This window comes from Cnephaeus nilssonii (assembly GCF_951640355.1).
Source record: "Cnephaeus nilssonii genome assembly, chromosome: 8".
Taxonomy (NCBI): Eukaryota; Metazoa; Chordata; class Mammalia; order Chiroptera; family Vespertilionidae; genus Cnephaeus; species Cnephaeus nilssonii.
The window spans coordinates 28,868,420-28,884,867 of record NC_137079.1 but is presented as its reverse complement, the minus strand read 5'-3'; the positions used below and the strand labels follow the sequence as shown (position 1 = coordinate 28,884,867).

Here is a 16,448-nt window from a genome sequence, read left to right as displayed (position 1 = left end):
CTAAAAATGGAATTTCTTTCAACAATAAGAGTATGCTAGGGTGCATTAAAATGAACACATAGCACTATAACAGCCCTTGTTAAAAATAAGGTTCTAGATTCTAGAATTCTAGATTCTAGAACGATTCCAGCTAGCACAGTTCTGAGAGATCCTGAAGCAAATAGTCCTTTAAAAGCCAGTACAGGTCGCCCTGGGTTTCTGGGTAAGCAGATTTCTTATCCACCAGGACAAGACAGACGACAACAGTCCTATTTTAGACAACTCCCACTGTAGGTAGACCAGCACCATTGGGCAGGAACATTTATTGTTGAAGGCAGAGGTATAGTCTAGGGTGAGATTCATTTGCTAATTCTGAGGCAGTGGAAACCTTTATCACAGATGCTAGAAGGAACTCCATACTACGTGGCCTATGTCAGCAAATAGGAAGAGATGAGTTCACTATTTGTTTGTGCAACATTTACTGAGCCCCAACTGTGTGGATGCAGCAACTAACGAAAAAAAATCGACTCTGCCTCCAAGGCGCCTGAAGTCTGCGATAGGCATATTACGCTTAAACTTTTACTGAGTTAAAGTAACACAATGGCATGTATCCATGTATCGTGCCACCAGGACAAAAAAAGCGACATCTATTCCAAAAATTCTTGGCAGGCACTGTATGAAGGCACTAATAATATATACTTATTAAACCTATTATGTTTGGTTAATTTGTGTTTTTTCAATGTATCTATAGCTTGCATTTCAGTGTATTCTGGGTTATATGATTCCTATCAACTCAAGGGCTGTGTATTATGAGATCTGTAATTTTTCACATGAAATTCATATTAAGTGCCACTATGTGACACTTAAAAAAACCTAAATGACTGCAGCTGCCAATGTTGGGACATGACCATTTAACTAGGGTGGCAGGCTCGGCACAGGTAGGAATGTCCCTGTCACTGGGCTACGGAGGTGGCTTTCCTGTAGGTAGCCACCCCATGACTGATCAAGAGGCTGACATCTAGTGGTGAGTACTGGAATAACCGAGGGTAGAATTAAATGTAGACCACACCAGAGAAAATAATTTATTTTAATGTTTCCAAAGTTCTTAGCACTTTCATGGCATGCATGACTTAAATGTATATCATAGGAGAAAAAGAAACCCACCGTTTTTTGAAGACCCTTAGTCCAATTACTAATGTTTTGATATCTACTGAGCCCATAGAACATTTTTTCCTCATATAACTTTAAATCTTAAGAATAAGTCTCTGAGCAGAACATTTACATGTCAAGAATGCACGAAGCCTGAAGGATGCTTTATATTTGTTGAAGTTTTTATTGAAGCTAGCTTTTATTATATAAAATAAATGCTCTCTGAGAATCACAGACTTACAGATAGAGCTGGCCTTGCTTTTTCTTTTATAGACATGGAAGTGGCAGCCTGGGAGAGGTGAAGTGACTTACCTGGGCCCTGCACCTAGTCATGGGCGGGTGACCCCAGCGTAGCCTGTGGTCTCCAGGCCTCAGCCCCCTTTCCAATCCTCCACTGCCTGCTGCCCTCTTTGAAAGACTCTATTCAAAAGTATAAATAGTTCACATAGAGTAAGTATACGCAAACCTTGTGTTGCACATGGGCACTTCCTAAAACACAGTGAATCACACTTTTGGAAGTCAAATCAAAATGACACATTTTAGGCACACCTTCTTTTTACAGGAAATCTGAGTGAATTTCCTGTCCTGAAATAACCCCAATTCACTTGTCTCCTAAACCAGGTTGCGGGCCGGGCAGCAGGCACACTCATGGCGGAAGATCTTCTCAAATAGGAGGTAGGGTCCACACAGTGATTTTTCAAAACTGCAGACAAAACTCCCATCTATCCCTGTGCCGCGGGATGATCCTCTTTGACAAGGCAAACACCAGAAAAATCGGAGGGCAACGTGAGGCAAAGACAAGACTGCAGCTCACAAATGAGATGAAGGTTTCTGGTTCGGTTTTTGGGTTTTTTTGGACAACGTGTATGTTAGCTTCCAAATGTGTACAACCATACGAAGGGCTGGAGAGTGGACATTATGGAGATTACAGGTATGTGAAAGGAACCGACTCTCTTGATTTTTAAATCTATAATTCATCATTCATAAAAGAAATATTCTTCATGGAAAAATGTCTTTTTAAGTGTAATAAAATACATTTCTTTAAAAAAACATACTTTACGAAACTTCTTAGGAAGTTCAAATGACATTATTGGAAGTAAAATAGACCTGCTGACTTGCAAGCTGTTTAAAATAAAACTTTCCTGGAATTATCACATACATGTGCCATCGCTTTGGAAACTAATAGCTATTAAGAACTATAAAATGATTTTCAGATGAACATCTAGAGAAAATTAAAACAAAAATAGATCTGATAAATCTAGATATTTGATAATTCAAAAAATATAAATCTTGAATTCCTGGCACCAAGTTTAAAAAAATGTTAGAATCCACAAGATCATTTCCTTCTGGGCACACACTTTAGCTTTGACTTTATAAAAATACAATATCCTACCAAGGACACAAATACTTTTTTTAAGTGTAATTACAATATAATTCAGTGGACTGTGGTAACTGCTGGTGTTCACCTGAAATCATGAATTATCAGCATGCTCTGCAGTCCTGCTAACAGGCTCTAGTACTTTTTCATAAATAAAAAAATCATGCAGAAATCTCCTAAAGCAACAGCTATGCGACCCATCTGCGGACATTCCACAGCAGCTCTCTTCTGAGGGTCTCCCACGGTGTCCAGGCTCCGCCACCGTTTCCTTTAGGCAGAGTGAGATGGTCATTCCAGTTCCATGGCTTCTGAGATCAGTGACATATGTGCACAGAAACTGACCAAAATGTCTCCTTGCAGGTGGCAGTTCATTTTACAATCCCAATCCATGTTCATTTTCTGCCTAGAAAGGGCTGTGTTTGCCACCTGTGACTACGGGCCGTGCATATTCTACGAAATCATCTATAAGAACAGGCCATGCTCCTAAAAACAAACAAAAAGATTTTTTTTAAATGTACATTTTAGAGCAGTATTTTTTATTCAAAGCACTGTTTTCATAATCTAACACTTACAGTTAAAAAACTCAAATGATTTTTAGTTTCCACAGCTTGTGCTTCACTTAACTGCTGAAGTTATCCACTTCTTCTGCTCTAGCTGCACCAGGGCTGGCAGATCATGGTGTGCTCATGTGGGCATGGCCCTCACTAACAACAGTGGCACACAGGGCCAGCTGAACACTTGGGGGCAGGGGCTACTAAGTGTGTGGTTATGTTCATGTAGGTAAATATAAGCTGGACTCATCAAATTAGCTTAACCAGCCTAACGACCTGAGGCACCAAATGGGATTACGTCCTTGGAGTAGCCTTTTCCAAACACCTGTCTGGTTCTACGGTTCTGCCAGGGGCTCTCTGCACGCCCATATTTTAAATGCTTTAATTTAGAGAACTGTCTTCTTGATTAAATGAACCCTATTTTTCTTTTGTGTGATTTACAAGATATAATGAAGTGGATACTATTATTTTCATCACCACCTCCATTTCAGCAATGGGGTAAAGCCAGGAGTCAACTGGGTCTGTCTGACCCCAGTGTCTGTGTCACCATCACTGTCCTCTATCCTAGGGTTCATCCGACCCCAGCGTCTGTGTCACCATCACTGTCCTCTATTCTAGGGTTCACCCGACCCCAGTGTCTGTGTCACCATCACTGTCCTCTATTCTAGGGTTCACCCGACCCCAGTGTCTGTGTCACCATCACTGTCTTCTATTCTCAGTTCATCCGATCCCACTGTCTATGTCACCATCACTGTCCTCTATTCTCTGGTTCATCTGACCCCAGTGTCGGTGTCACCATCACTGTCCTCTATTCTCTGGTTTGTATGACCCCAGCGTCTGTGTCACCATCGCCGTCCTGTGCTCTAGGGCAGGAGAAGTTAACATACATATCAGCATTTTTGGTGATCACCCAAAGTACTACAACTTCAACTTCTTGTACCTTCTTCGTCATAGTTAGACATGTCATCTGCAATCATATTTCCAAAATCCAGCAACAGGTTCCAAGTGTCCCTTGGGATTGACCTTTTGTGATGCTCCTGATACATAAGAGAAGAAAACCACCAGATTTAAGACAGAGCCATAACTCTCAGGTGTGCTAGTGATCTCAGTACATAATTGGATGAGGAATAAGTATCATAAGAAAACTGTTAAAAGTTAAAAATAGACAAATGTTAAGAGTTACATAATACCGATGCACAAATATAGAAAGTAAACTTTTTTTAAAAACAAAACATGTAAAATACAAAGATTATAAGCTCCTTTTACAGTCAAATACAAGGGTAGCATTTTTAATCTCTTTGTCTCACCCAGAACCAATTCAGAAACAGTGCAGGGCAATTGGCAAGTTGTATTTTGATACATTAATTTTCTATACACTAGATAGGTTTTGCAGTGTATTGGGACAATTTTCTATAAGTATCTTTGTCATTCAATATTCCAGATCTACCAAAGACATGGAGAATAATATAACACCATGTTCTATGGTTCACCATCCAGCTGCAGGGGCAAACCTGCAACCCCAGAACTTCTCTCATCCTGCTCTTTCTTCTTACAGAGGTACTCATCCCCTGGTTAGCATTTATCATTCTCATGCCTGTCTTTGTACATATAGTACATGCATGTGTATTCATAACAACTTAGATGCTTGTCTTACTTTTTTATAATATATTTTTATTGATTTGAGAGGAAGGGAGAGGGAGAGAAACATCAATGATGAGAATCATTGATCGGCTGCCTCCTACACACCCCCTAGTGGGGATTGAGCCTGCAACCCAGGCATGTGCCCTTGACTGGAATCGAACCCGGGACCATTCAGTCTGCAGGCTGATGCTCTATCCACTTAGCCAAACCAACTAGGGCTGTCTTACATTTTAAAACATTTATATAACTACTACCAAATCCTATGTAGTCTTCTGCAACTTGTTTTTGTTTCACTCAACACTGTTTGAAATGTATCCAGCCTATTGCATGTAAATCTAGATTGATTCGTTTTCATTCTCTTCAGTTGTCTTCTATGCATTTATACTCAGTTTTTACCCCCTCTCCTGCTTATAGACACTGGCTGTTCCCAGTGTTGCTGTTAAAAAAATGTGAGAGGCGCTGGGCCGGCATGGCTCAGCAGTTAAGTGTCGACCTATGAACCAGGAGGTCACGGTTTGATTCCTGGTCAGAGCACATGCCTGGGTTGTAAGCTCGATCCCCAGTGTTTGGTGTGCAGAAGGCAGCTGATCAAAGATTCTCTCTCATCACTGATGTTTCTCTCTCTCTCCCCCTTCCTCTCTGAAATCAATAAAAACATATAAAAAGCTATTTTTTAAAAATATGGGCGCAGGTTCTCAGGGGAATATCTGCAACGGAGGTTACTGGCCACAAAACGAGAAAATGTGACCTGTTGTTATTAAGTTGAATGTAGGCATTATCATGCTACTTCAAGGAGGGTCTTAAAATTCAACTGTTCCCAGTGGAGGGGTTTGTCCTCAGCCAGGTCAGGGCTCCTCTCACATCACAGATGGAGCCGACAAGGGAGACCTGGGCACATCTGGTATCACAATTGTCTGTTTTGGAGTCTGGAGTGTCCTTGTACTCCACACACTCCAAATAGCCCAAAGCGACACCAGCTTCCCTTGTTTCACACTGAAAGGAGCCCTCTCACTAAGAAGGCCCAGATGCCCTGGCTGGCTTGGCTCAGTGGATAGAGCGTCAGCCTGGGGACTGAAGGGTCCCAGGTTCGATTCCAGCCAAGGGCACATGCCCAGGTTGTGGGCTCGATCCCCAGTGGGAGTGTGGGGGAGGCAGCTGATCAATGATTCTCTCTCATCATTGATGTTTCTATCTCTCTCTTTCTCCCTTCCTCTCTGAAATCAATAAAGAAATGTAAAAAAAAACCCAAAAACACAATGGAGGATTTTTATTAAAAAACACACACAGAAGGCTCAGATGACTGGAATGTCTGCCTCCAGCATAGACGGACTCCCTCCTAAAGGGGCCAGCTATGCCCTCCTTCCCTTCTAGGCATCATAAAATACATCTTAAAATGGCATCAGACTATGAACCCACACACAGTGGCAGGGTTCCACTGGACGATACAATCCCGCATCTGAAACCCCAGCCCAGAAGGAGTCACTTTCGCAGTCAGCCTGGGAGCAGCCCTGCCTGAAACTCACGGGCTGCCTCACTCCACAGGTGGCTAAACTGATCTTTGCATAGGGCTTTGATTTACCTCCATGCCCAGGTGTAATACTTTGGTGAGATAAAATGCACAGCCACACAACCTGCTGACCCGCTTCACACTGGCTCACATGGCAAGAAGCAGGAGGGCACTTACCAATAAAAAGGTGTTCCAAAGATCTAAAAACTTAAACCTTCCAGATAATACTAAATTCCAATATGCAACAGCCATTTCTAAATCTGGCAAGAAGAGAGAAAGAGCAGTTAGTAAATCCCAATTTCTTTTTCTACTGCACAAAAACAATCACTTCTTAGCACACTGATATTCACTTAACAAAAGAGTAGTCTTACCCAAGAATAATATGAGGCTTAATCCTTACAGAAATGTTCTTTTTTTAAAAAAATATTTTTTTATTGATATTAGAGAGGAAGGGAGAGGGAGAGAGATATATAAACATCAATGATGAGTGTGAATCATCGATCGGCTGCCTCCTGCATGCCACCTACTAGGGATTGAGCCCTCAACTCGGGCATGTTCCCTGACTGGGAATCCAACCTTGATCTCCTGGTTCATAGGTCAATGATCAACCACTGAGCCATGCCAGCTGGGCCAGAAATGTTCTTGAAATTATGGTCAATCTAATTTTATAACTCTAGACAAATATCTTCAAAAAAGGATCTGCATTTTATGTTATTTGAACATGTCAATAATTATCCCCTAATCAATAATTTTTGGAGACTCTCATTTTCATATGCACCGGGCTTTCTTTAAACCTGAGCTAACCTGGATACTATTAATGCATATGGTGTTTTTTTTTAAGTAGGCCAATGTGCTTTCTAAGTGATGAACTACAAGTTAAACAACTTGTTTAGAAAGAAAGTGACAGTGTTTTTCAAACTGACTTGCCTTGCTACTATAAAAATTAAAACAGAATCTGATTCCAAAGTAAATCATACAAGCTTTGTAAGGACTTTGAATTCCTCAAGACACAGTTAAGACAAATAAGCAGGTTTAGGGGAAAGCACTTTCACTGATGTAAGGAGAGTTAAAAATCTAGACAGTTATTAATCAAAGTCAATGTCCTCATTTACCCTCCACTGGAAGGTAGTGATCATTTCACCACTTCTATACAATACTATGTTGTAGAGCTCAATCTTAAGATGACATCTTAATGTAATATGAATGCTGGCTTTTAGGACTGTGTTATGTTATCCCTAATTCATAATTTTTGGAATATTGAGATTCATTCTGTTCAACAGAAGTTTAATATCTTTACTTTTTATATGCTTGACATAGAAAGTACATAAAGAGGCCAAGAAGTTTATTTCTTAAAAATTGATAACCTTTAATCATGTTGAATAGTGCTCACCACTTTTAGATAGTAAAAGAACAATTATAATGACATAATTTCCTAATTATATATTTACATTTGTATGTCAGATAAAACTAATGTGAAGAGCAGGTGAATAAATATTTAAGGTAACATTTTAAATGCAAAATACTAAAAGATTTTCATTTAAATCTTGTTTGGTCCCACTTGGACAAAAATTATTAAAGTTACAGCTCTAACCTGAGATTTCCAGGATAGCTCATTATTAAAAACAGGTGTATGAACAGCCATCAACCTGAAACAACATGCCCATATTTCCTACATGTTTGAAGTCCATGATAGACTTTCTCAGTCTTAAATATCCTGGAGTCTTAATCAGAAAGAAATAAATGGTCAGAAAATGTCAAGGAATCAATAGCATGGAAAGGCTCGCTGAACCTTACCTATGGGGCCCGCAGTATAATGCTAAGATGGTTAGTCTTGTCCAGCTAAGTCTACATCCTTATCACTTAGGAAGAACGTTAATTGAAATCTATACTCAACTCATCTTAATGATGAAAAGTCTCACACTGAGAAATGGAGGTAAACCTGGGAAGGAAAGAAAAATAATTTTATGGCAGACATTTAATCTAGTTAATTCTGGATTAGTTTGGTCCTAGAAATCTCTTATAAAGTTCCTGATTTGTATGTTTGTAAACCATACAACCAAAAGTAAAAGTATGCATTTTCAATATTTAGTATTGCCTATGTAAAAATGTTTAATATTATCCTAGTAAACTCAGCTATTTGCAAGATAACAGCAACAAAACTCAAAATGATAAAACTTGAGAGCTGAAATCATGAACAACAGCTACTCCAGTGGCTATAAAAATAATTTTTATAGTACCTAGATTCTTTCCAATAATCTCTGAAAACTCTCATCTCCTGAGTAAGAAAATGTTTAGATGAAGGTGTTACTACTTTAAATCTATGTTTGTGATGCTCCATTTAGAATTAGATAATAAAAATGACCCTTCTCTCAAAAAAAAAAGATCTTTGAGCGGATATAAAAATTCGCTAATGCCGAAACCGGTTTGGCTCAGTGGATAGAGCATCGGCCTGCGGACTCAAGGGTCCCAGGTTCAATTCCGGTCAAGGGCATGTACCTGGGTTGCGGGCACATCCCCAGTAGGGGGTGTGCAAGAGGCAGCTGATCCATGTTTCTCTCTCATCGATGTTTCTAACTCTCTATCCCTCTCTCTTCCTCTCTGTAAAAAATCAATAAAAAAATATATTAAAATCATGGGACTATTCCTTAAAAAAATCAATTTCCCAAAGCCAACTAATTCCAGACTCTAGACAGTATGAAACTACGCTAAGCTTCTTACATTAAAACTAAGAATCAAGTAGCTTTAATTATCTTCTTTATTATGTTGACTATCAGTTAAGTATAGGCTAAAGAATAATCATACATAAAACAATACTCGAAATAATGAACAACATAAACTGATGAACAAAAACAGATCCAGAGACAGGGAAGCATCGATCAGACTGTCAAACCTCAGAGGGAAGGTAGGGGAGGGTGGGAGTAAGGGGGAGAGATCAACCAAAGGACTTGTATGCATGCATTTAAGCCTAACCAGTGGTCACAGACAACAGGGGGGTGGGGGCATGAGTGGGAGGGGGGGTTGGGAAGGTAATAGAGGGATGAGGACAAATATGTAATACCTTAATCAATAAAGAAATTAAAAAAAAATAAAACAATACTCATAATCTTAACACATACACATAAACAGACACACAAACATGAAGGAAATGAAAGATAAATCTCTTTTTATTACCCTTTCCACTGACACCCATGCTTTTTCTAGGAACTACAGGAACACCTGTATCAATCTCTTTAATTTATACTGAATCTGTTAGGAGGCAGACCATATAATATACTTTGGAAATCATAAATTAAATTGTTCTGTTTAGGGTGTGTAGTCATAAAATTATTTGTCTTGCTTTATTTCTTTAAAAAATACACCTTCAAAACCTTCTAAAACAGAGACTGTAATGTATTTGAAATGTTCAAATAATTTAATCATTTCCTGAAGAGGCTGTTATTTTCTTTAATACAATTTCATATTCTCTCTCTCTTTTTTAATCCTCACCAGAGGATATTTTCCCATTGATTTTTAGAGAGAGTGGGAGAGGGAAAGACAGAGAGAAATAATGATGTGAAAGAAACACATTGATTGGTTGCCTCCTGCACATGGGCCCAGGCTGGGGAGGAGCCTGAACCAAGGTACATGCCCTTGACTGGAATTGAACCCGGGATCATTTGGTCCACTGAGCCAAACCAGCTAGGGCCATGTTCTCTTAATTAGCCTCATAAAGCAAAGAAACAAAATCAGTAACTGTTTTAATTCTCTAGTGATTATTATTTTTTAAATCCTCACCTGGGAAGGAGGCTATTTTTCCCATGTTCTCAGTTAGGACTACTGCACACACACCAGGGACATATCCTCAGTCAGGACTGTACACACACCAGGTGACATGTCCTCAGTCAGGACTGCAGCTCACACACCAGGTGACATGCCCTCAGTCAGGACTGCACACACACCAGGTGACATGTCCTCAGTCAGGACTGCTGCACACACCAGGTGACATGTCCTCAGTCAGGACTGCTGCACACACACCAGGTGACATGTCCTCAGTCAGGACTGCACACACACCAGGTGACATGTCCTCAGTCAGGACTGCTGCACACACCAGGTGACATGTCCTCAGTCAGGACTGCTGCACACACACCAGGTGACATGTCCTCAGTCAGGACTGCACACACACCAGGTGACATGTCCTCAGTCAGGACTGCTGCACACACCAGGTGACATGCCCTCAGTCAGGACTGCACACACACCAGGTGACATGTCCTCAGTCAGGACTGCTGCACACACCAGGTGACATGTCCTCAGTCAGGACTGCTGCACACACACCAGGTGACATGTCCTCAGTCAGGACTGCTGCACACACCAGGTGACATGCCCTCAGTCAGGACTGCACACACACCAGGTGACATGTCCTCAGTCAGGACTGCTGCACACACCAGGTGACATGTCCTCAGTCAGGACTGCTGCACACACACCAGGTGACATGTCCTCAGTCAGGACTGCACACACACCAGGTGACATGTCCTCAGTCAGGACTGCTGCACACACCAGGTGACATGTCCTCAGTCAGGACTGCTGCACACACACCAGGTGACATGTCCTCAGTCAGCACACGCTGCAGCAGCTTTCTGAGAGAGCAAGAAACCTTCTGTCCACACACAGGAGGGAATGAGCAGCACATCACTTTTAAATGGCTCCAGCCCTGGTATAAGCAGATGAGGCAACACTGCATGAGGAAATCACTGTGCTCTTTGGCAATGTCTGTGGCTTTTAAAAGTTGAGGTGAAGTCATTTATGCTAAAACAGAACTGTGGACATTTTAAGAGATTTAGAATTGTAATATGCTCATACAATATATATGCATAGTATATTAAACTGATAAGAACAGATACTACACTTGATCTTAGCCAAAAGGCCAAGAAGCGATATATATACATAGTATAAAACAAGTAAATTGAAACCAAATAATATCAAATGCAAGATGGAGGTAGAATGGGAAATACCTTGGCACAGAGGGTGGCTATAGCGGAGACCTGGAGTGTTTGGAGAATGCGAGGAGGCTGGTGGGAAAACGGCCAGACAGGCTCAGAGGAAAAAGCCCCAGAAGGCAGGCAGTACCCGGGCATGTAGAGTGACCAGAGCGGATGCTCGGGCCAAGACAGACCTGACCCTACTTTGATCATCCAACTTTTCCCTGTTGAGGCCCATGACAGTGAGATGGTGAGACAGGATGCGTGCTGCTGCTCTCCTGTATTAGACTCCCGGTGCACCCCAACCTGGTTCCCTGGCTCTCAGCTCACATCAGGCAGCCTATCAGGCAGGTGTGAACAAATGAGAGGTGACGGTGGGTTCCAAACCCCCCGTCACAGACTGTGTTCATCCCTCCAGAATGTCCTTCCACCTCAACCTGTTTCCCTGTTTATAAAGTGGGCATGAAGCTTGTGTGAATCAGATAAAGGCACTTGGCTGCCACATCGTATGGGCTTCATAAATGCCAGTTTCCACCTTTCTTTCCAGTAACAGGTAAAAGGTAAAAGCTGCCACATACATACAAAAGCCACGCTGACTGTCGCGATCAGTCTTGCATTTGGACATCTGAGTGGCAAAGACACAGAGGGAGACAGCGTGTCCAGGGCTGAGGCGTCTGTGGCGACATGCTATTACTCCACGCCGATGTTAGTCCTTGCTGCTGAGTAGCCCTGCAGGAATTATTTATTTTTAAAGTCTGCCAAGTATTTTAATTTTCCCAAGAGCACAAGACCGTGCTCCACTCTGCACTAACACAACTGGAAGCATCTGAAAGTCTAATTTAACCAGGGCCCTGCTACCAATGCCTCGGAGTCTTGCTTCCTTGCGGTCCTCCTGGAAGCGTCAGGAAAGCTCTTCTCCAGGTGGCACCCCGGCGAGCCACAGAGAGCGCAGGGGCAAGTCAGGGCTCCAGCCGGCAGTGGTCCCTCGGCCCCTTAGCTCAGTCAGCTGACCCATGTCGGTCTCTGTGAGGGGCGAGGACAGACAAAACCCAGCTTCTGCTTCTCCTCACGGCTGATGCTCAACCGTCAACCTGGTGCTGCCGTGGACTCTCCTTTCCATTCAGTCTGTGCACTTGGTTATGAAACCAGATCCTCACTGATGTCAGACCAAACTGGAAATCGATAATTTTCTTCCCAAACAAATGTGTCAGAACCCTCTCTTCCTGTGAGGTCCCACAAATAGTTTTCCATGGCCTTGGCTCTGACTCATGACAAAGAGGACTGTGCGAAGCCCTGTGGTAGGAGACTCCTCGCTGCTGCAACCTCATACAACTAACAGCTCTATTTGCTCACCGGCTTCCTTGCATAGGAAAAGCTACATTCATATTTTCCCAGCGGTTCTTGCATTTCCACCTTCTGAAGTTTTAAGCAGATCCATTCAAGGAAGTTTCTGAACGGGACCCTTGTGGCAGAGGCCTTCTGCAGCGGGTGAAGTGGCAGGTGCATGATCTGTGAGGTGACATGCAGGGCCAGAAGCCCATCCATGGAGGACCAGCCAAGAGAGAGAGGGGATCTGACAAGAGACTCATCCCACATCGATGGCCCACTGGTAAAACTGGTAAAAACGAACGACCCAAAACACTGCAGAAAAACAAAGAAAACAATCCCTGCCATAGGAACCAGGAAATAGTGCTTGGGAAGGACAGCTGCTGGTCCATCTGGTCAAAGACAGAAGAGCCTGCAGCTCCCTTCATGCTCTGAGCATAGTCCTCAGTGCCCCTTCCTGCTCTGAGCACAGTCCTCAGTGCCCCTTCCTGCTCTGAGCACAGTCCTCAGTGCCCCTTCCTGCTCTGAGCACAGTCCTCAGTGCCCCTTCCTGCTCTGAGCACAGTCCTCAGTGCCCCTTCCTGCTGAGGCACAGCCCTCAGTGCCCCTTCCTGCTGAGGCACAGCCCTCAGTGCCCCTTCCTGTTCTGAGCACAGTCCTCAGTGCCCCTTCCTGCTGAGGCACAGTCCTCAGTGCCCCTTCCTGCTGAGGCACAGCCCTCAGTGCCCCTTCCTGCTGAGGCACAGTCCTCAGTGCCCCTTCCTGCTGAGGCACAGCCCTCAGTGCCCCTTCCTGCTGAGGCACAGCCCTCAGTGCCCCTTCCTGTTCTGAGCACAGTCCTCAGTGCCCCTTCCTGCTGAGGCACAGTCCTCAGTGCCCCTTCCTGCTGAGGCACAGTCCTCAGTGCCCCTTCCTGCTCTGAGCACAGTCCTCAGTGCCCCTTCCTGCTGAGGCACAGTCCTCAGTGCCCCTTCCTGTTCTGAGCACAGTCCTCAGTGCCCCTTCCTGCTGAGGCACAGTCCTCAGTGCCCCTTCCTGCTGAGGCACAGCCCTCAGTGCCCCTTCCTGCTGAGGCACAGACCTCAGTGCCCCTTCCTGCTGAGGCACAGTCCTCAGTGCCCCTTCCTGTTCTGAGCACAGTCCTCAGTGCCCCTTCCTGCTGAGGCACAGTCCTCAGTGCCCCTTCCTGCTGAGGCACAGTCCTCAGTGCCCCTTCCTGCTCTGAGCACAGTCCTCAGTGCTCCTTCCTGCTCTGAGCACAGCCCTCAGTGCCCCTTCCTGCTCTGAGCACAGTCCTCAGTGCCCCTTCCTGCTCTGAGCACAGTCCTCAGTGCCCCTTCCTGCTGAGGCACAGTCCTCAGTGCCCCTTCCTGCTGAGGCACAGTCCTCAGTGCCCCTTCCTGCTCTGAGCACAGTCCTCAGTGCCACTTCCTGCTCTGAGCACAGTCCTCAGTGCCCCTTCCTGCTCTGAGCACAGTCCTCAGTGCCCCTTCCTGCTCTGAGCATAGTCCTCAGTGCCCCTTCCTGTTGAGGCACAGCCCTCAGTGCCCCTTCCTGCTCTGAGCACAGTCCTCAGTGCCCCTTCCTGCTCTGAGCACAGTCCTCAGTGCCCCTTCCTGCTCTGAGCACAGTCCTCAGTGCCCCTTCCTGCTGAGGCACAGCCCTCAGTGCCCCTTCCTGCTCTGAGCACAGTCCTCAGTGCCCCTTCCTGCTCTGAGCACAGTCCTCAGTGCCCCTTCCTGCTGAGGCACAGTCCTCAGTGCCCCTTCCTGCTCTGAGCACAGTCCTCAGTGCCCCTTCCTGCTCTGAGCACAGTCCTCAGTGCCCCTTCCTGCTCTGAGCACAGTCCTCAGTGCCCCTTCCTGCTCTGAGCACAGTCCTCAGTGCCCCTTCCTGCTGAGGCACAGTCCTCAGTGCCCCTTCCTGCTGAGGCACAGTCCTCAGTGCCCCTTCCTGCTCTGAGCACAGTCCTCAGTGCCCCTTCCTGCTCTGAGCACAGTCCTCAGTGCCCCTTCCTGCTGAGGCACAGTCCTCAGTGCCCCTTCCTGCTAAGGCACAGTCCTCAGTGCCCCTTCCTGCTCTGAGCACAGTCCTCAGTGCCCCTTCCTGCTGAGGCACAGTCCTCAGTGCCCCTTCCTGCTCTGAGCACAGTCCTCAGTGCCCCTTCCTGCTGTGGCACAGTCCTCAGTGCCCCTTCCTGCTCTGAGCACAGTCCTCAGTGCCCCTTCCTGCTCTGAGCACAGTCCTCAGTGCCCCTTTCTGCTCTGAGCAGAGTCTTCAGTGCCCCTTCCTTCTCTGAGCACAGTCCTCAGTGCCCCTTCCTGCTCTGAGCACAGCCCTCAGTGCCCCTTCCTGCTGAGGCACAGTCCTCAGTGCCCCTTCCTGCTGAGGCACAGCCCTCAGTGCCCCTTCCTGCTCTGAGCACAGCCCTCAGTGCCCCTTCCTGCTCTGAGCACAGTCCTCAGTGCCCCTTCCTGCTGAGGCACAGTCCTCAGTGCCCCTTCTTGCTCTGAGCACAGTCCTCAGTGCCCCTTCCTGCTGAGGCACAGTCCTCAGTGCCCCTTCCTGCTGAGGCACAGTCCTCAGTGCCCCTTCCTGCTCTGAGCACAGTCCTCAGTGCCCCTTCCTGCTCTGAGGCACAGTACTCAGTGGCCCTTCCTGTTGAGGCACAGTCCTCAGTGGCCCTTCCTGCTGAGGCACAGTCCTCAGTGCCCCTTCCTGCTGAGGCACAGTCCTCAGTGCCCCTTCCTGCTGAGGCACAGTTCTTAGTGCCCCACTCCTGCCCATCTCCCTGATCTAACACAGAAGTGTCTGCTGCCTCAATCTGCACCTTCCCTGGATCTGTTGATAAAAGGAAAGAAAGAATGTCAGACAGAGGGTAAGAATATCTACTACACACACACCTGCAAACATTCATGAGTGAAAATCAGGACCTGAGACCAAATGCTTACAATTGATTTTTCTATGAATTTTCAAGTCCCTTTCTGGTTTTCTACCTAATTTTTGTCATCCTATATAATAAAGATGTAATATGCAAATGGTCATTATGCCATGAAGCGTAATGACCGGATCACGGATCAGCAGGAGGGTGGGGCAGTGAGCTACAAGCTGGCGGCGGAGAGCTATAGGAGGGGGCAGGGCAGTAAGCTATGAGAGGGGGGCAGGGGGAGCTACAGGAGGGCAGGGCAGCAGGTGGAGAGCTACTGGAGGGCGGCAGTGAGCTACTGGCGCACGAATTCGTGTGCAGGGCTACTAGTCTTATTATAATGCTTTTATTTATAAAAACTTTTCTTAAAAATGTACTTTCTAATATACCAGCTTAATCCCTATATAATTTCCCTTCCAAACTTATAAGAGATTTTAATGAATGAGACATAAATAAGTTTGCTACAATAGGCAACAAAATGTACGTCAATATAGATTTATTTTTATAAAGAGAAAAGACAAAAATAAACTATATAGTACTTAGGGGCCAAACAAATGAAAATAAGCAGAATAGCCCTGGCCGGTTTGGCTCAGTTGGATTCAGCCCTCAAAGAGACCTGGGTTTGATTCCGGTGAAGAGGACATAACTTGGTTGCAGGTTCTACCCCTGGCCTCTGTCGGGCACAAACCAGAAACAACCAATTTATGTGTTTCTCTCTCACATCAATGTTTCTCTCTCTCGATCTCTCCCCCTCACTTCCACTCTCTCTAAAAATCAATGGGAAACATATCCTCAGGTGAGGATTAACCCAAAAAAAAAAAAAAGAAAAGAAAAAAAAAGAAAAGAAAAAAAAAGAAAAGAAAAGAAGCAGAATAAAACCTTCAAATAAACAAAAAATTAAACTAAAATTTTAAGTTAAAAAATTTCCGAATGTACCATACACAATAACAACACAAGTTATAACAAATAACTGAGCGATGTTGCAGGTTCGGTTCCAGACCACCACAATAAAGCCAATTTCACAATAAAGTGAGTA

The 16,448-nt window shown here is 44.7% G+C and overlaps 1 protein-coding gene across 8 annotated transcripts in view; it reads right to left on the bottom strand.

Moving 5' to 3' along the window:
• Window positions 1-1,048: 1,048 nt before the first annotated feature.
• Window positions 1,049-16,448, bottom strand: part of DCUN1D2 (defective in cullin neddylation 1 domain containing 2) — a 31,350-nt gene continuing 15,950 nt past the window's right edge. For 7 of the 8 annotated variants that reach the window (XM_079779176.1, XM_079779175.1, XM_079779173.1 and 4 more), the window contains exons 5-8: window positions 8,100-8,144; window positions 6,383-6,465; window positions 3,998-4,094; window positions 1,049-2,989 (exon numbers count right to left, since the gene is read on the bottom strand). In XM_079779176.1, the coding sequence (XP_079635302.1) occupies window positions 2,910-2,989; window positions 3,998-4,094; window positions 6,383-6,465; window positions 8,100-8,144 (305 nt within the window). In that variant the 3' untranslated portion in view covers window positions 1,049-2,909. The remainder of the gene's footprint in view (window positions 2,990-3,997; window positions 4,095-6,382; window positions 6,466-8,099; window positions 8,145-16,448) is intronic. The other variant, XM_079779174.1, reaches the window with a different exon arrangement.